General features: G+C 45.3%; 1 protein-coding gene across 1 annotated transcript in view; it reads right to left on the bottom strand.

Moving 5' to 3' along the window:
• Window positions 1-23,989, bottom strand: part of ACOXL (acyl-CoA oxidase like) — a 387,512-nt gene that overhangs the window by 145,918 nt on the left and 217,605 nt on the right. The window contains exon 14 of the mRNA XM_066595986.1: window positions 4,069-4,178. Within this exon, the coding sequence (XP_066452083.1) occupies window positions 4,069-4,178 (110 nt within the window). The remainder of the gene's footprint in view (window positions 1-4,068; window positions 4,179-23,989) is intronic.

Raw genomic sequence — 23,989 nt, 5'->3', positions numbered from 1 at the left:
TCCACTTGTCTTTCAATAGGGAGTTTTATTGGTGAGACAAACTTCAACCAGCTCAGAGATGCCCTTAACATTATTTATCGGGACAATGTCCACAAAAATACAGAGAATTAATGGCAAGTTTTCAATAGCATCTTGCTATGAGCAGTTCATATCTTACAGGAATAGAAGGGTAAGAAATAGGAGAAAAACAATGTGGCTCAATAAACATGTAAAGGGGGCAATATACGGCAAAAAGAAAGCGTTTAAACTCCTTTAAGTGTAAAGATCAATTTAAACACACACATAATTGCTCAAAATTCGTCAGAAACTGACAGTTTTGAGAGATCATTTTGCATTAGCTACTAATGGGTTAATCAGCCCATTAAAAGCTAAGTATGTATTTAGAGAACAGTGGGTGGTCTGTTCTCTAAATAGATCGCTTTTGTTCTCCAGCAAAACAGCTGCTAAAAGAATGTTATCAGCACTGCCTGTGCGGTTCATCTTATCAGGGACGATGGATTTTATGTTGAGCTGATCTCATCGACGGATGATAAGTGCATGGTAAGTGCACACTGAGCACACATTTACACACGATTATCGCTAAAAAGATGGCTTTTGAGCAAGTTTTCAGCGATCATCATTGTGTGTAAATGAACCCTAAGCCTTAAAAAGTAATGAGGGAAAAATTGTAGAGGGTAATGAAGAGAAAGCAAATATATTAAATAGTTTTTGTCTACTGTATTCACAGGGGAAAATGAGAAGCAGAGTGATAAAGTAATCTCTCCATTAAATGTCACTACTCTAACCCAGGAGAAAGTGCAGAGTGATCTCTCATAAAGCCATGTTGATACAGAGTTATATGGCTATTTTTTATAGGTACACTGTAATAGCATCTCTTAGAAACCCTACAAATATATTACCTACAATAGAAGTTAAACTTACCTGTCCATAGTTTCCAAGTTCATCTTTTGACCCATTTTTAAATAATGGTACCATATTTGCATTAAAAGATTAAAATAGACAAATTGCAGGATCCCAATGGCATAAACCCCAGGGTTCTAAGAGAATTAAAAGGGTTTTACAGGAAGAATACTATTGATCGGCTGGGGTCTGTTGCTCGGGACCTTGACCAATAAGCTGAGCGTGTGCATGCTGTCAGCACCGCAAATACACAGAGGTCGGAGCGGAAGTCTGTTTCATTGGATTGATGCATAGCAAAAGTGGTGCCAATATTCAAAATTGGATCAAAAAGTGAACCTAGAAACTACATGCCGGTTAGTCTTACATTCATTGTGGGTAAAATGTTTGAAGTTTCAAAGAAATGCTATCCTGGAGGACCTGAAGAAAAATAGCTGTATAACTCCATATGAGCAGGGGTTTATGAGGTGTTACTCCTGTCAAACCAAAGTGATCAGCTTCTAGGAGGAGGTAAGTTCTAGACTGGACTGGGGAGAGTCACTGGATCTTGTGTATCTGGACTTTACCTAAGCGTTTGATACTGTGCCGCATAAAAGGTTGGTATATGAAATGAGAAAACGTAGTCTGGGGAGAATGTGTATAAGTGGGTGAGTAACTGGTCAGTGATAGAAAGCAGAGGGTGGTATAAATGGTACATACTCTGATTGGGTCACCGTTACTAGTGGGATACCACAGGGGGCAGTTTTGAGCCCTATTCTTTTAAAAATATTTATTAACAACATTGTAGAAAGACTGCACAGTAAAATATGAATATTTGCAGATGATACAAAATTATGCGAAGTAATTAAGACAAAATGCAGTTGATCTGCAAATGGATCTGGATTAGTCGGGGGCTTGGGCAGAAAAGTGGCAAATAAGTTTTAACACTGATAAATCTAAAGTTATGCACATGAGCAGAGGAAATACAAGAAAAAAAACTTTGAGTGGAACAGGTTACCACAGGAGGAGGGGAGTTCTCCTTGAATGGAAGTGTTCAAACAAAGGTTGGACAAACTTCTGTCTGGGATGATTTAGTAAATCCTGCACTGAGCAGGGGGTTGGACCTGATGACCCTGGAGGTTCCTTCCAACTCTACCATTCTATGATTCTATGTCACCATTACACACTAAGGCCTTAGTCACACGGGCGTAAATACGCGCATAAAAACCCACGGGCGTAAATACGCGCGTATATACGCGCGTAAAAACGCACCTACTAAAGATAGAACATATTGGTGGCAATGGACATGGTCACGCGTTTTTTTACGCGCGTATATACGCCCGTGTGACTAAGGCCTAAATGGGAAACCACTGTGAAACACTGACATGGAAAAGGACTTGGTGATTTTAGTTAACTGTAAGCTTATCTGGAGCAACCAGTGTCAGGCAGCTGCTGCCAAAGGAAATAGGATCAGGGGGTGCATCAAAAGAGGTCTAGCGGCACATGACACAAACATTGTTCTTCCTCTTTACAAGTCACTGGTCAGACCATACATGGAGTATTGTGGACAATTTTGGGCACCGTACTCAAGGACGACATATCAGAACTTGAGCGGGTACAGAGGCAGGCGACTAAAGTAATAAATGCAATGGGTGGACTACAATACCCAGAGGGCTCATCAAACTTGGGGTCATTAGGTTTAGAAAAAAAAGACAGCTGAGGAGTGACCTAATAACTATGTATAAATATAAATATATCAGGGGACAATACAGAGATCTCTCCCATCATCTATTTATACCCAGGACTGTAACAAGGGGGCGCTCTAATAACTATGTATAAATATGTCAGGGGTCAGTACAGAGATCTCTCCCACCCTCTATTTATACCCAGGACTGTGACTGTAACAAGGGGGCGCTCACTACGTCTAGAGGAAAGAAGGTTTCTACTCCAACATAGGAGGCAGCTCTTTACCGTAAGAGCAGTGAGACTGTGGAACTCTCTGCCTGAGGATGTGGTGATGGTGAAATCGATAAAGTTTAGGATGGGCCTGGACGTCTTTCTTCAGCGTTACAATATTACAGGTTACTGATTAATTCAGAAGGGTCAGTGATCCAGGGATTATTCTGATTACCAGATTTGGAGTCGGGAAGGAATTTTTTGCCCTAAAATGAGGAAAATTGGCTTCTAGCTCATTGGGGTTATGTGCCTTCCTCTGGATCAACATTACAGGATAATAGGCTGCACTGGGTGGACATACCATATTTTTCGCTCTATAAGATGCACTCCCCTATCCCCATCCAAAAAAGAGGAGGGGGGTGGGGGTTAGAGCATCCTATAGAGTGGTGGCTCTTCTCCCCTGCTGTGTGAGAACAATCGCTGGTCAGCTTGCCCCTGATAACAGCTAATTAGTGGGGTGGAGGAACAGCAGGAGTTTCCTCCAGGCTACTCAGTAATCAGCTGCTTACCAGTGACAGCTCTTCTCCTCTGCTGTGTGCGAACAATCACAGGTCAGCTCGCTTATTCAAACTGCTGATTAGTGAGCTGGATGAAAGTTCTGCTGCTCTCCTCCCCCAGCAATCAGCTGTAGTTGCTGGATGACCTTTTCTGCCTCCTCTTTATTTCACTAGTGCTGCAGGTAATGCTATGTGCTCTCCTCCCCGCTTTCTATTTGCAATGGTAGGGGGCAGCACGGGGCTGGAGCTAAGTACCGACCCGTCCCACCACCTCCCATTGCTGGCTGTGACAGCGGCATTTAAAAGGTTAACAATTCAGATGAGCCGCGCAGCTTATCAAAGCTGTTGCCGCCAGGTGTCAGCTGTAAGAAACAGCCAGCAGCTGCGATGTATGGAGGGAGATCGCCGCACGATCTCCCTTCATACATACTCCATTGCTGAAGGCCGTCAAAAGTCGTATCAGCGGTCGTTAAGGAGTTAATGCATTCAAAAGGAGATGTGGTGGTTGTGTCTGTGTGAAAGAGGCTTGGCCTAAAGGCAATGTTATGCAGAAAAAGTTTTTACTCAAAAAACTGGTTTAAACTAAGCCAATAGGTGGTATAAATTTAAACAGAAGTTACTCCGATAAATCTGGCACAATTTAAGACTACCTTGTCTAAGTTTGCGCTGTTTAACTATTAAACTGTATTAGTAAGTATGAACCTTTAAGTTAATTACAGTAAAATGTGCATATGCATACCTTGTTCTTAGTCGATCACTGATAGAGCTGGTCCAGTTTCTTAGAAGACCAAATACTGGGTTTTCCTCATATTGCCTTGTGTACTGTGCAAGAAGTTCTCGAACTACTACCTGAAAAACAAAGTTTTTCTCTAAAGTGTATTGTTGTTTACAGTTGAGAAAGGCACCAATTATTATCGCTCTAAAAAAGTGTAAGATAAGTTCTAGAATACAAATAAATAAATAGTGCTGTCCTTTTCTTTCTATTTGTGATACTGCATATTATACGCTTATAAGATAATTGCATGGGTGAATAAACACAGGTCTCAACATTAGTGTCTGATTATTAGACTACAGAAGACAGATACCATCAAGCAATACCAAAGATGAGAAATATAAATATAATTTATCGGCTTTTAACCTCTTCCCGCTCCAGGCCGTACATTTACGTTCTGGAGCGTCGGGGTATGTATGAAGAGAGGCCGCGGGGCGACCCCACATTATACAGCGCGGGCGTCAGCTGTTTATTACAGCTGACACCCGTGGGCAATAGCTGCCGAGCACGGCTATTAACCCTTTAAATCCCGATGTCAATTCTGACAGCGGCATTTAAATCCCCCGAACGATGTTCGGGAGTCCCGTATGGCCCCCCTCGCGGTGAGATCAGGGGAGCCGTGCAGGAGTCATGGCTGCCGGGGGCCTTCTGAAATGCCCCAGGGTTGCCTTGAGAGACTGCCTATCAAGCCATCCCCATGGGATGGCTTGATAGGCTGCCTGTCAGAATGCAGTATGACGTAATGCTATAGCATTATGTCATACTGCAGGAACGATCAAAGCATCGCTGGTTGTGGTTAAAAAAACAGTAAAAAAAAAAAAAAAGATCAATAAAGTTTTATTAATTGTAAAAAGAAGAAAAATACATATTTGGTATCACCGCGTCTGTAAAAGTCTGATCTGTCAAAGTAGTGCATTATTTACCCTGCACCGTGAGCATCGTCCGAAAAAACAAAACCCGCCAAAAATGCACTTTTTCAGTCACCCTGTCTCCCAGAAAAAACGCAATAAAAAGCGATCAAAAAGTCGTATGTATTCTGAATTAGTACTAACGGAAACTACAGGACATCCCGCAAAAAATGAGCCCTCATACAACTACGTAGAAGAAATAATAAAAAAAGGTATTGTGCGCAAAAGATGGCTGCAGAAAATAATTGTAAAAAATGAAATCTTTGAAAATAAAAAAGAGTAGTATCGTTAAAAAAAACTATACAAGTTTGGTATCGTAGCAATCGTACTGACCCATAGAATAAAGTAATCATGTCGTTTTTATTGCAGTTTGTACGCCGTAGAAACAAGACGCACTGAAAAATGGCGGAATGTCTTTTTTTTTTTTTCATTTTACTCTACTTAGAATTTGTTTAACGTTTTTCAGTACATTATATGGTACTTTAAATAGCACCATTGAAAAATACAACTTGTCCCGCAAAAAACAAGCCCTCGTACAGCGACGTTGATGGATAAATGAAGGAGTTACGATTTTTTTTAAAGGGGGGAGAGGAAAAAACAAAAATGGGGGGAAAAAAGGGGCCGTATCATTAAAGGGTTAATGGCAGAGTGAGAAAAATGTAAACCTAACCTCAGCTATAATCTCAGAAAGTCTTAACTTTCTTTGCATAATTGTCATACTTATTAAAACTTTCTATTTAGGCATATTCTTAAAGGGGTTGTATGAAGGTGTAAAGTAATATTGATAACTTTGATCAGTGGGGGTCGAACTGCTGGGACCCACACCAGTTCTGAGAACAGGGGTCTCGACAGTCCGCACATGGATTGAGAGGAGGTCACGTATGCTACTTGTCTCCAAACTTTCCCAGACTCTAAAATATCTCAGTAATGCATTCATACACAGACCAATTTGGGCCCAAATTTAACAAAATGCTCATTTGCCGTACAATTGGGCTGTGTAAAAGGACCAATGATCAGCCGATGAACGAGCGCTTGTTAATTGGCTGGTCGTTCAGTTTTAGCAAGCATAAAAATGCCTGCAGATTGGCTCCACATCTGCTCCTGTGAATAGGCAGAGGTACAGGAAACCTAGTGGGACAAAAGATCATAATTACAATCACTTCTCTCCATAAGCCGCTTCTCTGCCAGTCTGAAAGGACTGTTTGGTGGTGAAAAAGTGAAAAAAAAAGCACAATTTTTGAAATAGTTTGTTGCTCATCAGCGGAAACCTACATTCCAGATGCAGCATTATCTCTCATCTGGAAACTGAAAGTGTTTCAAGAATATATTCAGCTCTGGAAACACCAACATCATTTCTATACTACTACATCTATTTACAGCTGTAATCTAAAGATAAGAACAGCAGACATTTCTGCAAGTGTGCAGATTAGAGATGAGCGAGCACCAAAATGCTCGGGTGCTCGTTACTCGAGACGAACTTTTCGTGATGCTCGAGGGTTCGTTTCGAATAACGAACCCCATTGAAGTCAATGGGCGACCCGAGCATTTTTGTATATCGCCGATGCTCGCTAAGGTTTCCATTTGTGAAAATCTGGGCAATTCAAGAAAGTGATGGGAACGACACAGCAACGGATAGGGCAGGCGAGGGGCTACATGTTGGGCTGCATCTCAAGTTCCCAGGTCCCACTATTAAGCCACAATAGCGGCAAGAGTGGGCCCCCCCCCCCTAACAACTTTTACTTCTGAAAAGCCCTCATTAGCAATGCATACCTTAACTAAGCACCACACTACCTCCAACAAAGCACAATCACTGCCTGCATGACACTCCGCTGCCACTTCTCCTGGGTTACATGCTGCCCAAACCCCCCCCCCACGACCCAGTGTCCACAGCGCACACCAAACTGTCCCTGCCCAGCCTTCAGCTGCCCTCATGCCACGCCACCCTCATGTCTATTTATAAGTGCGTCTGCCAGAGGAAAAGCAGGCACACACTGCAGAGGGTTGGCATGGCTAGGCAGCGACCCTCTTTAAAAGGGGCGGGGCGATAGTCCACAATGCTGTACAGAAGCAATGAGAAATGCAATCCTGTGCCACCTCCATCTGGAGCTGCACACATGGGCATAGCAATGGGGAACCTATGTGCCACACACTATTCATTCTGTCAAGGTGTCTGCATGCCCCAGTCAGACCGCGGTTTTTTATAAATAGTCACAGGCAGGTACAACTCCGCAATGGGAATTCCGTGTGTACCCACAGCATGGGTGGCTCCCTGGAACCCACCGGCTGTACATAAATATATCCCATTGCATTGCCCATCACAGCTGAGGTAATAATGTCATGTTTAATGCAGGTGGGCTTCGGCCCACACTGCATGCCCCAGTCAGACTGGGGTTCTTTAGAAGTGGACACATGCAGTTACAACTTCCTGTGGACCCACAGCATGGGTGGGTGCCAGGAAGCCACCGGCGGTACATAAATATATCCCATTGCATTGCCCATCACAGCTGAGGTAATAATGTCATGTTTAATGCAGGTGGGCTTCGGCCCACACTGCATGCCCCAGTCAGACCGGGGTTCTTTAGAAGTGGACACATGCAGTTACAACTCCCTGTGGACCCACAGCATGGGTGGCTCCCTGGAACCCACCGGCGGTACATAAATATATCCCATTGCAGTGCCCAACACAGCTGATGTAATGTCGTGCTTAATGCAGGTGGGCTTCGGCCCACACTGCATGCCCCAGTCAGACCGGAGTTCTTTAGAAGTGGACACATGCAGTTACAACTCCGTGTGGACCTACAGCATGGGTGGGTGCCAGGAAGCCAGCGGCGGTACATTAATATATCCCATTGCATTGCCCATCACAGCTGAGGTAATAATGTCATGTTTAATGCAGGTGGGCTTCGGCCCACACTGCATACCCCAGTCAGACTGGGGTTCTTTAGAAGTGGACACATGCAGTTACAACTCCCTGTGGACCCACAGCATGGGTGGCTCCCTGGAACCCACCGGCGGTACATAAATATATCCCATTGCAGTGCCCAACACAGCTGATGTTACGTCAGCTGTAATGCAGGTGGGCAAAAAATTAATTGGATTACACTGTAGGCGAGGGCCCCCAAAAATTGGTGTACCAACAGTACTAATGTACCTGAGAAAAATTGCCCATGCCCAACCAAGAGGGCAGGTGAAACCCATTAATCGCTTTGGTTAATGTGGCTTAATTGGTAACTAGGCCTGGAGGCAGCCCAGTAAAAATAAAAATTGGTTGAGGTGAAAGTTTCAACGCTTTAATGAGCATTGAAACGTATAAAAATTGTTTAGAAAAATTGTATGACTGAGCCTTGTGGGCCTAAGAAAAATTGCCCGTTCGGCGTGATTATGTGAGGTTTCAGGAGGAGGAGCAGGCGGAGGAGGAGGAATATTATACACAGATAGATGAAGCAAAAAGGTCCCCGTTTTGGATGGTGATCGAGAACGATGCTTCCATCCGCGGGTGCAGCCTACGTATTGCTTAGGTATCGCTGCTGTCCGCTGGTGGAGAAGAGAAGTCTGGGGAAATCCAGGCTTTGTTCATCTTGATGAGTGTAAGCCTGTCGGCACTGTCGGTTGACAGGTGGGTACGCTTATCTGTGATGATTCCCCCAGCCACACTAAACACACTCTCTGACAAGACGCTAGCCGCAGGACAAGCAAGCACCTCCAGGGCATACAGCGCGAGTTCAGGCCACGTGTCCAGCTTCGACACCCAGTAGTTGTAGAGGGGAGAGGCGTCACCGAGGATGGTCGTGCGATCGGCTACGTACTGCCTCACCATCCTTTTACAGTGCTCCCGCCAACTCAGCCTTGACTGGGGACCGGTGACACAGTCTTGCTGGGGAGCCATAAAGCTGGCAAAGGCCTTGGATAATGTTCCCCTGCTTGCGCTGTACATGCTGCCTGATCTCTGCGCCTCCCCTGCTACCTGGGCCGCGGAGATGCGCCTTCGGCCACTAGCGCTGTCGGATGGGAAGTTTACCATCAGTTTGTCCACCAGCACCCTGTGGTATAGCATCATTCTCAAACCCCTTTCCTCTTCGGGAATGAGAGTGGAAAGGCTCTCCTTATACCGTGGGTCGAGCAGTGTGTACACCCAGTAATCCGTAGTGGCCAGAATGCGTGTAACGCGAGGGTCACGAGAAAGGCATCCTAACATGAAGTCAGCCATGTGTGCCAGGGTACCTGTACGCAACACATGGCTGTCCTCACTCGGAAGATCACTTTCAGGATCCTCCTCCTCCTCTGGCCATACACGCTGAAAGGATGACAGGCAAGCTGCATCTGTACCCTCAGCAGTGGGCCAAGCTGTCTCTTCCCCCTACTCCTCATGCTCCTCCCCCTCCTCTGGCCATACACGCTGAAAGGATGACAGGCAAGCAGCATCTGTCCCCTCAGCAGTGGGCCAAGCTGTCTCTTCCCCCTCCTCCTCATGCTCCTCCCCCTCCTCCTCAACGCGCTGAGATATAGACATGAGGTTGCTCTGACTATCCAGCGACATACTGTCTTCCCCCGCCTCCGTTTCCGATTCCAAAGCGTCTGCCTTTATGCTTTGCAGGGAACTTCTCAAGAGGCATAGCAGAGGAATGGTGATGCTAATGATTGCAGCATCCCCGCTCAGCATCTGGGTAGCCTCCTCAAAGTTTCCAAGGACCTGGCAGATGGCTGCCAACCAGGCCCACTCTTCTGTAAATAATTGAGGAGGCTGACTCCCACTACGCCGCCCATGTTGGAGTTGGTATTCCGCAATAGCTCTACGCTGCTCATAGAGCCTGGCCAACATGTGAAGCGTAGAGTTCCACTGTGTGGGCACGTCGCACAGCAGTCGGTGCACTGGCAGATTAAACCGATGTTGCAGTGTCCGCAGGGTGGCAGCGTGCGTGTGGGACTTGCAGAAATGTGCGCAGAGCTGGCGCACCTTTCCGAGCAGGTATGACAAGTGTGGGTAGCTTTTCAGAAAGCGCTGAACCACCAAATTAAAGACATGGGCCAGGCATGGCACGTGCGTGAGGCTGCCGAGCTGCAGAGCTGCCACCAGGTTACGGCCGTTGTCACACACGACCATGCCCGGTTGGAGGCTCAGCGGCGCAAGCCAGCGGTCGGTCTGCTCTGTCAGACCCTGCAGCAGTTCGTGGGCCGTGTGCCTCTTCTCTCCTAAGCTGAGTAGTTTCAGCACGGCCTGCTGACGCTTGCCCACCGCTGTGCTGCCACGCCACGTGACACCGACTGCTGGCGACATGCTGCTGCTGACACATCTTGATTGCGAAACAGAGGTTGCGTAGGAGGAGGAGGAGGGTGGTTTAGTGGAGGAAGCATACACCGCCGCATATACCACCACCGACCTGGGGCACGCAATTCGGGGGGTGGGTAGGACGTGAGCGGTCCCAGGCTCTGACTCAGTCCCAGCCTCCACTAAATTCACCCAATGTGCCGTCAGGGAGATATAGTGGCCCTGCCCGCCTGTGCTTGTCCACGTGTCTGTTGTTAAGTGGACCTTGGCAGTAACCACGTTGGTGAGGGCGCGTACAATGTTGCGGGAGACGTGGTCGTGCAGGCCTGGGACGGCACATCGGGAAAAGTAGTGGCGACTGGGAACCGAGTAGCGCGGGGCCGCCGCCGCCATCATGCTTTTGAAAGCCTCCGTTTCCACAAGCCTATACGGCAGCATCTCTAGGCTGATCAATTTGGCAATGTGCACGTTTAACGCTTGAGCGTGCGGGTGCGTGGCGGCGTACTTGCGCTCAAACAGTGGCGCTAGCGACGTCTGGACGCTGCGCTGAGAGACATTGCTGGATGGGGCCGAGGACAGCTGAGGTGAGGGTGTGGGTGCAGGCCAGGAGACGGTAGTGCCTGTGTCCTCAGAGGGGGGTTGGATCTCGCTGGCAGGTTGGGGCACAGGGGGAGAGGCAGTGGTGCAAACCGGAGGTGGTGAACGGGCATCGTCCCACCTTGTGGGGTGCTTGGCCATCATATGCCTGCGCATGCTGGTGGTGGTGCCTCCCGAGCTGATCTTGGCGCGACAAAGGTTGCACACCACTGTTCGTCGGTCGTCAGGCGTCTCTGTGAAAAACTGCCACACCGTAGAGCACCTTGACCTCTGCAGGGTGGCATGGCGCGAGGGGGCGCTTTGGGAAACAGTTGCTGGATTATTCGGTCTGGCCCTGCCTCTACCCCTGGCCACCGCACTGGCTCGGCCTGTGCCCACACCCTGACTTGGGCCTCCGCGTCCTCGCCCGCGTCCACGTCCTATAGGCCTACCCCTACCCCTCAGCATGGTGTATTACCAGTAGTGCAGAAACAGAACGCTGTAATTAAATGTGCCGCTTATTGGCCTGTGGTTGGAGGCTGACTTCGTTTACGGAACGCCAGGAAATAATTTGGCGCAAGCCTGCTGTAACACTTAGCTGGCTGCGTATGATTTTGTAGAACTACTACACCCAGCACACACAGACCCAGAACACTGAGCACAGTGACAGGCAGGCCAAATAGATTTTTTCCCTCAAATTTTTTTGCAAAGGCCCACTGCCTATATTCAATCAATAATATGTCTTGTGTCCTTGCCTAAGCACTTCTGTCCCTGGAGTATGTCACAGAACTGCAGAGTGTTGCACTGTGCACTGCAACACAGCGGTGATTTCAGAGCCCAGACAGAGCCAGGAAATAATTTGGCGCAAGCCTGCTGTAACACTTAGCTGGCTGCGTATGATCTTGTAGAACTACTACACCCAGCACACACAGACCCAGAACACTGAGCACAGTCACAGGCAGGCCAAATAGATTTTTTGCCCAATATTTTTTAGAAAAGGCCCACTGCCTATATTCAATGAATATGTCTTCTGTCCCTGCCTCCACACTTCTGTCCCTGGAGTATGTCACAGAACTGCAGAGTGTTCCACTGTGCACTGCAATACAGCAGTGATTTCACAGCCCAGACAGAGCCAGGAAATAATTTGGTGCAAGCCTGCTGTAACACTTAGCTGGCTGCGTATGATTTTGTAGAACTACTACACCCAGCACACACAGACCCAGAACACTGAGCACAGTGACAGGCAGGCCAAATAGATTTTTTGCCCAAATTTTTTAGCAAAGGCCCACTGCCTATATTCAATCAATAATATTAATATGTCTTCTGTCCCTGCCTACGCACTTCTGTCCCTGGAGTATTACTGCAGGGCACAATGCTCTGCACGGCCGATATACCAAAAAAATAAAAATGTGCAACACTGCAAAAAGCAGCCTCCACAGTACTGCACACGGTTAGATGTGGCCCTAAGAAGGACCGTTGGGGTTCTTGAAGCCTACAATAACTCCTAACACTCTCCCTATAGCAGCTCCAACACGATAGCACTTTCCCTCAGCTATGTCAGAACGCATCTGTGGCGAGCCGCGGGAGGGGCCGATTTTTATACTCGGGTGACACCTGATCTCGCCAGCCACTCACTGCAGGGGGGTGGTATGGGCTTGAACGTCGCAGGGGGAAGTTGTAATGCCTTCCCTGTCTTTCAATTGGCCAGAAAAGCGCGCTAACGTCTCAGAGATGAAAGTGAAAGTAACCCGAACATCGCGTGGTACTCGTTACGAGTAACGAGCATCTCGAACACGCTAATACTCGAACGAGTATCAAGCTCGGACGAGTACGTTCGCTCATCTCTAGTGCAGATATGTGAAAATTGACTGATAGATGAACAGAGACAGTAAAGGCAGGTTTAGGCTACCGCCCGGGAGCAGGAGCCGGCAGACGGATCTCCGCTGTCAGCCTTATCTAATAGATAGGCTGACCACGGAGAATCGCGGCAAATCGCGATTTGCCAGCCGCGAGCGGAGAATCGCAATGATTCTCCGCTCGTGGACAGGGGGGAAGTGCTCTCCATAGCAACGCCGGATTATCGACGCAGGGAAAGCAATTCAAACTTGCCCGTACACAGGCAGCCTCAGATACAACAATTATCGCCCAAAAAATCTTTTGAGCGATGATCGTTGTGTTCTTTTTACAGCGCAGGGTCATCGCTCACACGTTGTCTTCTGCATCCAGCTGTTCCCCGCTCGGAGCGCTCTGGCTGTTATACAACCGAGCGCTCCGAACGGGGGATGCAGAAGACAAGCAGGGCCGATTGTCTTCTGCATCCAGCTGTTTTCTGCACGAAGCGCCCGGTTGTTATACAGCCGAGCGCTCCAAGCGGGGTATGGAGAACCCAGCTGGACGGCTCTATTCTTCATACCCCGCCTGTCATCAGGGAGCGGGATACAGCTGAAATAATAGTATCAGTTGTATCCCGCTGTGAATTCCTGATAACTGATCGCTGATCTTTCAGCATGCTGAAAGACAACATTGAGCGACGGCTTAACGAAAACTGCACGATGTCAGTGCAGTTACACACAACAATTATCACTCAAAAGATTGTTTTGAGCGATTTTTGAGCGAAAATCATTGTGTCTCAAAGGGCCTTTAGATTAGAGACTTTAAATGAAATAATAAACTAGTGATAAAGACAGTAAAAGTATTTATTACAACACAAAGCATAAAAGGGGTTTCCCCACTAACCTAAATCAGTAGATCCTAACAATTTGTAAGAGTCACCAATTTCTAATTTTTAAGCTTCAGCATTCATAAGTTATTGGTTAACCATGTGATTCTAAGGGCTCTTACAGACGGGCGTGGTTTTAGCACAGTATACTACTTTAAAAATCAAGTGAATGGGCAATTTTTCACACGCAGAAGACCGGAGCTTCATGCGTGTGAAAATCGCACATATACTGGAGCAGCCTGTTGCTTAAAAAAAGTGCAGCTCCTCCAGGAGCAGAGAGAGATGAAGCCCCACAGGGCTTCGGGATTTCCCCATAGCAGGGAGAGAAAAAACAGGACTATGGGGGATTAACCCATAGCCCGGCTCTCTCCCCCTGCTATGGGTTAACCCCCCAAAGCCCCGCTCTCTCTCCCCTGCTCTGGGGATTCCTAAGAGATATCCCTATAGCACAGAGAGGGGGCAGGATAGAAAGAGGGCAGGGGTGGAGGGCGGATCCTTCTAGGCCCACTCCCGCTCTCAGGGAAGCCATCTAACCCTGCCCCCCCTCTCCCCGCTGATCCTTTGGAGAGAGGTGGAGGGAGCCCCCAACTGCCCCCATTGCTGGGAAATTGCCCAGCAGAGGGGTTGGAGGAATTCCCCGCTGCTTACAGCAGGACATTTAAAACCTGCTGCACAGCAGCAAATTTTAAATGTTCCGCTATAAACTCCTGTTAGTCTCCGGAGATGAACGGAACCCTCGGCGCTTGCCCTCGTCCGCTCAGGAACTAACAGGAGTTTACAGCGGGACATTTAAAATGTGCTTCTGGGTGAAATGGCGCCCCTGCTGTTTAGCAGAAATCCTCCTAATGACTTCTAATCTTCTTTTCCAAGCATTGGATACAGCTAAACTCCTGCTCCCATAGGAGTCTATGGAGACTCCTGCACATCACGCACCAAAGATAGGTCAGGTCCTATTCCGTATCACATCTTATATCCAAGCTAGAGGCTTCTGGAAGCCTCTTGGAAGCCACCATGAGAGGAACACGTGGCTGCAGGATGTCCTGAACATATCGCTGAGCTGTTATTGTCCCTTGTACCACTACTAGGGGTGACTGACTGTCGTATGCAATGGCCACCCAGACCATAACGCCAACAGAGGAACAGTGTGCCACTCCACAGCAAAGGCAGGATTGAGGCGCTCACCCCTAGGTCTACAGACACAAACACGGCTGTTGTCAGTGTTCAAACTAAACCTGAATTTGTCTGTGAAGATAACCTAGTATAACTCCATAGCAGTCAAGTTTGGATAACGGCGATCATCTATATATATAAAATTGAATGTATGTCTGTCTGTGTGTGTGTATGTGTGTGTGTGTGTTTGTCCTTTATGCTCTACTACACCATTCATCCGATCGCCATGAAACTTTGGGAAGTTGTTGAGTACACTCCTGGGAAGATTATAGGCATATAATAGGCATAGGTAAAACTATCCTACGATAAATGGCGCGCGTGTGAGCGTCGTCGACAGTTACGCCCCCCCCACGTAGATCATTCAATTTCCATCACTGCCACTAATTCTCTCACTTCGCGATGTCATAGAAACGTGAAATTTGGCACAAGCATTGATTATGTCATAAATAGGAAAAGCTAATGGGTCCCAACTCCATTATTCAATTCTATGCGCAAAAGAATTAGCGTCCAAATTTTACGTACGGAATGTCATTTTCTCACATAGAAACTTGAAATTTGGCACGGGCATTGAATATGTCATAAATAGGAAAAGCTAATGGGTCCCAACTCGATTATTCAATTCTAAGCGCAAAACAATTAGCGTCCAAATTTTACGTACGGAATCTAATTCTCTCACTTCCTGATATGTATAAATGAATGTATGTCTGTCTGTCTGTCCTTTATGCATTACTACACCATTCATCCAATTGCCATGAGACTTTGGGAAGTTGCTGAGTACACTCCTGGGAAGATTATAGGCATAGTACAACTATCCTACGATAGGTGGTGCGAGTGCGAGCATCGTCGACAGTTATGCCCCCCCAGACAAAGATCATTTGATTTCCATCTCAAGCACGAAAGCAAAAGGCATTACGAGCAACGGGATGAGTGTTCAACCAGAAAATGATGCACCGCCGAACGTTTCGCAAGACAATTGCTGGATATTGAGAATGCTGAGGTAAAATGAAAGCTGTGCTGTGATTGGTTGCTATTTCTTATACTGCTGAGGTAACATGAAAGCTGTGCTGTGATTGGTGGCTACTTCTTATACTACTGAGGTTGCATGAAAGCTGTGCTGCGATTCGTTGTTATATATTATACCACTGAGGTAACATGAAAGCTGCGCTGTGATTGGTTGTTATATATTATACCACTGAGGTAACATGAAAGCTGCGCTGTGATTGGTTGTTATCTAGATATTTAAAAACAAATGAATGTATGTCTGTCTGTCTTCGCAGCAACGCACGACGGGTAAGCTAGTCTATATATATAAAATTGAATGTATGCGTGTATGTCTGTCTGTCTGTGTGTGTGTGTGTGTGTGTTTGTCCTTTATGCGCTACTACACCATTCATCCGATCGCCATGAAACTTTGGGAAGTTGTTGAGTACACTCCTGGGAAGATTATAGGCATAGTACATTTATGCTATGATGAATGGCGTGCGTCAACAGTTACGCCCCCCCACGTAGATCGTTCGATTTCCATCACTGCCACTAATTCTCTCACTTCACGATGTCCTAGAAACATGACATTTGGTACGAGCATTGATTATGTCATAAATAGGAAAAGTTAATGAGTCCTAACTCAATTATTCAATTCTAAGCACCAAAGAATTAGCGTCCAAATTTTATGTACGGAATCTAATTTTCTCGCTTCCCAATGTCATGGAAACTTGAAACTTGGCACGAGCATTGATTATGTCATAAATAGGAAAAGCTAATGGGTCCCAACTCGATTATTCAATTCTATGCGCCAAAGAATTAGCATCCAAATTTTACGTACGGAATGTAATTTTCTCACATAGAAACGTGAAATTTGGCAGGAGCATTGATTATGTCATAAATAGGAAACACTAATGGGTCCCAACTCGATTATTCAATTCTATGCGCAAAAGAATTAGCGTCCAAATTTTACGTACGGAATCTAATTTTCTCGCTTCCCAATGTCATGGAAACTTGAAATTTGGCACGAGCATTGATTGTCATAAATAGGAAAAGCTAATGGGTCCCAACTCGATTATTCAATTCTATGCGCCAAAGAATTAGCATTTAAATTTTACGTACGGAATGTAATTTTCTCACATAGAAACTTGAAATTTGGCACGGGCATTGAATATGTCATAAATAGGAAACGCTAATGGGTCCCAACTCGATTATTCAATTCTATGCGCAAAAGAATTAGCGTCCAAATTTTACGTACGGAATCTAACTTTCTCACATAGAAACTTGAAATTTGGCACGGGCATTGAATATGTCATAAATAGGAAACGCTAATGGGTCCCAACTCGATTATTCAATTCTATGCGCCAAAGAATTAGCGTCCAAATTTTACGTACGGAATGTAATTTTCTCACATAGAAACATGAAATTTGGCACGGGCATTGAATATGTCATAAATAGGAAAAGGTAATGGGTCCCAACTCGATTATTCAATTCTAAGCGCCAAAGAATTAGCGTCCAAATTTTACGGACGGAATGTCATTTTCTCACATAGAAACTTGAAATTTGGCACGGGCATTGATTATGCCATAAATAGGAAAAGTTAATGGGTCGCAAGTCGATCATTCAATTCTAAGCGCAAAACAATTAGCGTCCAAATTTTACGTACAGAATCTAATTCTCTCACTTCCTGATATATATAAATGAATGTATGTCTGTCTGTCTGTCCTTTATGCACTACTACACCATTCATCTAATCGCCATGAGACTTTGGGAAGTTGTTGAGTACACTCCTGGGAAGATTACTGGCATAGTACATCTATCCTACGATAGGTGGCGAGCGTACGAGCATCGTCGACAGTTATGCCCCCCAGACAAAGATCGTTTAATTTCCATCTCAAGCACGAAAGCAAAAGGCATTACGAGCAACGGGATGAGTGTTCAACTACAAAATGATGCACCCGCCGAACGTTTCGCAAGACAATTGCTGGATATTGAGAATGCTGAAGTAAAATGAAAGCTGTGCTGTGATTGGTTGCTATTTCTTATACTGCTGAGGTAACAAGAAAGCTGCGCTGTGATTGGTGGCTACTTCTTATACTGCTGAGGTAACATGAAAGCTGTGCTGTGATTGGTGGCTACTTCTTATACTACTGAGGTTGCATGAAAGCTGTGCTGCGATTCGTTGTTATATATTATACCACTGAGGTAACATGAAAGCTGCGCTGTGATTGGTTGCTATATATAATACCGCAGAGGTAACATGAAAGCTGCGCTGTGATTGGTTGCTATTTTTTATATTGCTGAGGCAGAATAAAGGTTGCGCTGTGATTGGTTGTTATTTCTCTTACTGCTGAGGTAACATGAAAGCTGCGCTGTGATTGGTTGTTATATTTTATACTGCTAAGGTAACATGAAAGCTGCGCTGTGATTGGTTGTTATATATTATACCACTGAGGTAACATGAAAGCTGCGCTGTGATTGGTTGTTATCTAGATATATAAAAACGAATGAATGTATGTCTATCTGTCTTTGCAGCAACGCGCGACGGGTAAGCTAGTCTATATATATAAAATTGAATGTATGCGTGTGTGTGTGTCTGTCTGTGTGCGTGTCTGTTTGTCCTTTATGCGCTACTACACCATTCATCCGATCGCCATGAAACTTTGGGAAGTTGTTGATTGCAGTCCTGGGAAGATTATAGGCATAGTACATTTATGCTACGATAAATGGCGTGCGTGCGTGCGTCGTCGACAGTTACGACCCCCCCACGTAGATCGTTCGATTTCCATCATTGCCACTAATTCTCTCACTTCCCGATATTGTAGAAACAGGAAATTTGGCACGAGCATTGATTATGTCATAAATAGGAAAAGCTAATGGGTCCCAACTCGATTATTCAATTGTAAGCGCCAAAGAATTAGCGTCCAAATTTTACGTACGGAATCTACATTTCTCGCTTCCCAATGTCATAGAAACTTGAAATTTGGCACGAGCATTGATTATTTTATAAATAGGAAAAGTTAATGGGTCCCAACTCGATTATTCAATTCTATGCGCAAAAGAATTAGCGTCCAAATTTTACGTATGGAATGTAATTTTCTCACTTTCCGGTGTCATAGAAACGTGAAATTTGGCACGAGCATTGATTATGTCAAATAGGAAAAGCTAATGGGTCACAACTCGATTATTCAATTCTATGCACAAAAGAATTAGCGTCCAAATTTTACGTACGGAATGTAATTCTCACTTTCCGGTGTCATAGAAACGTGAAATTTGGCACGAGCATTGATTATGTTATAAATAGGAAAAGTTAATGGGAAGTTGTTGAGTACACTCCTGGGAAGATTACTGGCATAGTACAACTATCCTACGATAAGTGGGGTGCGTGCGAGCGTCGTAGACAGTTATGCCCCCCCCCCCAGACAAAGATCGTTTGATTTCCATCTCAAGCACAAAAGCAAAAGGCATTACGAGTAATGGGATGCGTGTTCAACTACAAAATACTGCATCCGCCGGATGTTTCGCAAGAAAATTGCTGGATATTGAGAATGCTGAGGTAAAATAAAAGCTGCGCTGTGATTGGTTGCTATATATTATACCGCTGAGGTAAAATCAATGCTGCACTGTGATTCGTTGCTATTTTTTATATTGCTGAGGCAGAATAAAAGTTGCGCTGTGATTGGTTATTATTTCTCTTACTGCTGACGTAACATAAAAGCTGTGCTGTGATTGGTTGTTATATATTATACCGCTGAAGTAACATGAAAGCTGCACTGTGATTGGTTGTTATATTTTCTACTGCTGAGGTAACATAAGCTGCGCTGTGATTGGGTGTTATATATTATAAAGCTGAGGTAACATCAAAGCTGCGCTGTGATTGGTTATATATTATACCACTGAGGTAACCTAAAAAAACTGCGCTGTGATTGGTTATCATCTAGATATATAAAAACGAATGTATGTCTGTCTGTCTTCGCAGCAACGCGCGACGGGTAAGCTAGTGTACAAATAAAAAAAAGTTAAAATTTCACCTCCCGTCATGGATCCGATCCATGAGAGAAGGCGAAATTACTTACCTTAAGGCCTCCAACAATGTCCCCCAACGGTATTTTTATCCGATGATCGTTTCACGCAGCACGGATTTTAGATACAAGCATTGCAGTCACGCAAGTCCTATTTTTTGAAGATGCGAGTTTTTTGCGTGTCTAAAATTCCTTCATCTGAGCTTTTCTATAGGAAACTTTTGGTTCTAATAGAGGCAATTATTCACGCGTCTAGACTGCGTGAAAACAACGCCCACGTGAAGGAGGCTTTATTTGTGGAAGCTTCTAGTACCATGTTGTACCACCTCTAGCTTGGATACAAGATGTGATACGGGCAGGCATGGAGGCTCTAGTACCCTGTTGTACCACCTCTAGCTTGGATATAAGATGTGATACGGGCAGGCATGGAGGCTCTAGTACCCTGTTGTACTGGCTCTAGCTTAGATACAAGATGTGATTCAAGTGGGCATGGAGGCTCTAGTACCTTGTTGTACCACCTCTAGCTTGGATATAAGATGTGATACAGGCATGGAGGCTCTAGTACCCTGTTGTACCGCCTCAAGCTTGGATAGAAGATGTGATACATGTGGGTATGGAGGCTCTAGTACCCTGTTGGACTGCCTCTAGCTTAGATATAAGGCGTGGTACGGACGGGCATGGAGGCTCCAGTACCATGCTGTACCACCTCTAGATTGGATACAAAGTGTGATACGTGTGGGCATGGAGGCTTTAGTACCCTATTGTGCCACCTCTAATCTGGACACAAGATGTGAACCTGCAAGCATAGAGGCTCTAGTCCCCTGTTGTACAGCCTATAGCTTGGATATAAGATGTGATACGGAATGGGAATGAAGCCTCTAGTACCCTGTTGTACCGCCTTTAGCTTGGATACAAGATGTGAAACGGATGGGCATGCAGGCTCTAGTACCCTGATGTACTGCCTATGGCTTGGTTGCAAGATGTGATACGGATGGGCATTGAGGCTCTAGTACCCTTTTGGAGCACCTGTAGGCAGGATTGAGGCGCTCACCCCTAGGTCTACAGACACGAACACGGCTGTTGTCAGTGTCCAAACTAAACCTGAATTTGTCTCTGAAGACAACCTAGTATAACTCCATAGCAGTCAAGTTTGGATAACGGCGATCATGTACAAGTAAAAAAAAAAGGTAAAATTTCATCTCCTGTCACGGATTCGATCCATGAGAGGAGGTGAAATTACTTACCTAAGGCCTCCGACGATGTCCCCCAACGGGATTTTCATCCGATGACCTTACCCCAACTTTGGCGCATGCGCCCATTGGCAAAATGGCGGACGCAAGGGCAGAAGCTGGGGAGGGTCTGGGAAATTTAAAATCTCCTTGCTCCTGGCTACTAAAGGTAGCTGAGAGCCTGGAGCAGTGACCAAGGGTCGTGGTGAGTGGTCCCCGGTCACGTGATCACCGTTATCCAATGGATAATGGCAATCACATAAAAGTTAAAAACCATTGAACAATACGCTTTTCGGTTTGGACCCCGTTGTGCATACAGACATAAGATTAGGTCCACAATGGGTATATTTCAGAACACGGGACAAACAGGGGTATCCATTTTGGGATGCAAGTCTTCATTCATTTGTGTGCTGTACAAAAAAATATTTTTAAAATGACATAATTGCCCAAAAAAATGAAAATCGCAATTGTTTTTCCTTCTGCTTTGCTTAGATTTATTCAAAAACTGTGAGGTCAAAATATGCAGTACACCCCTAGATGAAGTCGTTAAAGGGTCTAGTTTTCAAAATGGGGTCATTTGTGGGGTTTCTCTATTGTTTTGGCTGATCAAGGGCTCTACAAGTGTGCAATGGGGCCTAAAATACCTTCAAGCAAAATGTTCTGAAAACCACCGGCTGCTCCTTTTGGTTAGGGCCGCGTTGTGCATACAGACAGAAGATTAGGATCACAATGGATATGTTTCTAAACAGAAGACAAACAGCGGTATCCATTTTGGGGTGCAAATCCTCATTTTCATGTGCACTATAGAGAAAAATCCTGTCTTTAAAATGACATATTTGCAGCTGAAAGGAAGCTGGGGTCAAAATACTAATGACACACCTCAGTGCATTTTTAAATGGGGTCATTTGTGGGAGTATCTATCATTCTGATACCTATGAGCCTTTGCAATCTTGGCTTGGTATAGGAAACCAAAATGTTCCTCAAAATGTTAAGTAATGTTAAATTTGTACGTCTCCTAAATGGTTAAAAAAAACTCAAGTTTTTCAAATGTGCATCTAGAATAAAGTAAACAGATGGAAATATATACCTTATCAAAATTTGTACAGTATTTTTACCACCTAAATAAAGTACAATATTTTGGCAAAAAAACAATGTCAGAATCACTTGGATATGCAAAACCTTTATGGAGTTTTTCTATGTAAAAGTGACACGTCAGATTTCCAAAATTTGGCTTGGTCATTAAGGCGCTAAGCTTCATCACTAAGGGGTTAATTTTACCAGCTTTTTTTGTAAATTGCACATTTTAACTTTAAAACATTGCTTCAAAGTTCCTGTAAATTCTGTGTTTCCTTGGTTTTACTACTTAGAAGCTGTAGACAGTTAGCAATGACATCTTTGATAGGTGGGAACATCCTTTCTTCCAGGCATCAGATTTCACTTCTGACACAAACACCTAACTGTTCGTATGTGCACAGTCTAGACAACTGTCTGACATGAGTCATTATGAATCATTGAGCTAATGGTATAGGCGGTCACTATCCTACACATATAGAAGCATTCTTGTAGCTCTGTGGTGTTTATCTTCATAGTTTAGTGCTACACTATTGTATCCATTCATTTGTGAACTCATGTTGTCATGTGTAGCAACTGCAATTTTGATATATATATATATATACTAGCTGATATACCGGCTTCGCCCAAGTTAATTTGGTATAGGTGACACGTCAAACACAATCCGCGGGCCGAATCCGGCCCGCCACCTCATCGTATGTGGCCCGATGGCTGTGCAGCATGTTCCCTCACCCTCCGTGCTGCTGTCAGTATCAAATAGTCTATCGGCTATCTAGCAGAGCAGTCAAAAACAGATGAGTGCCAATAGCACACTGACAACAGCTGCGGAGGAGGGAAGATAGCATGATCCCTGGTGCAAGGAGACCGATGCTGAGGAGGAGGAGGAGCAGCTGTAGTATGAGAGCTCTCACCAGCCCTCCCAAGAAAGGTTTTCAGGCCATCTTGACCTGTGTGAATAGGTCTTGCATATGGCCTTTCATGGCTTCTGCTTCGAGTTGTTTGCAACGCTCGTTCTAGTCCATTTCCTTATCTTTCCTTGCCACCCGCTGAAAATCGGCATTTAGTTGCAGAACTTCGTATTTGTTGCCAAACACTTTTTCTGCTCTTCTTTTATCAGCTGTTCTGAGGGTTTGCTCAAACAAACAATAGTGTCGTTGTTCCTGCTTCTCATAAGTGAGGTGCTTACTGGCCGTTTCCACAACTGTGGACTGTATATCGTTTAATAGTTTCTTTGGATGCTTTTCTGATGTAACATCGATGATCTATCCTAGGGTTAGGCTTGGAAAATCTTCGTCTCTGGAGTACTTTGAACATATTATATGTTTTCTAGAAATCAAGGTTTTTCCATGTTATTGAGGTTACCTATATCTAATGTACTACACTTACACGCCTCCAAGATATTCCAAAAACCCTCCTACTATCTCTACATATAGTATAATGATGTGGGGGGTTTGTAACTTTCTCTATATTCTTTTTCTGGTCTTTATTAAATAATCCACTAGATCTGAATTTACTACAGCAAGTCTAGTTTTACCATTGATTCCTTTAACCACAGGTCTCAGTTGTATCTTATCTTCTGGTACGCTAACCTTTTCTAAAACCCTTAAAGGGGTTGTCCCGCGCCGAAACGGGTTGTTTTTTTTTTCAACCCCCCCCCCCCCCGTTCGGCGCGAGACAGCCCCGATGCAGGGACCTAAAGAAAAATCCGCACAGCGCTTACCTGAATCCCCGCGCTCCGGTGACTTCATACTTAGCGGCTGAAGATGGCCGCCGGCATCTTCTCCCTCCGTGGACCGCAGGGCTTCTGTGCGGTCCATTGCCGATTCCAGCCTCCTGATTGGCTGGAATCGGCACGTGACGGGGCGGAGCTACACGGAGCTACACCGAGCCCCATGCAGAAGACCCGGACTGCGCAAGCGCGTCTAATTTGGCCATTAGACGGAGAA

The sequence above is a fragment of the Eleutherodactylus coqui genome, chromosome 3, assembly GCF_035609145.1.
Source record: "Eleutherodactylus coqui strain aEleCoq1 chromosome 3, aEleCoq1.hap1, whole genome shotgun sequence".
In the NCBI taxonomy this organism is placed as follows: Eukaryota; Metazoa; Chordata; class Amphibia; order Anura; family Eleutherodactylidae; genus Eleutherodactylus; species Eleutherodactylus coqui.
Note: the sequence above shows the minus strand (reverse complement) of the source record. Positions and strands in the feature narration are given on the sequence as shown.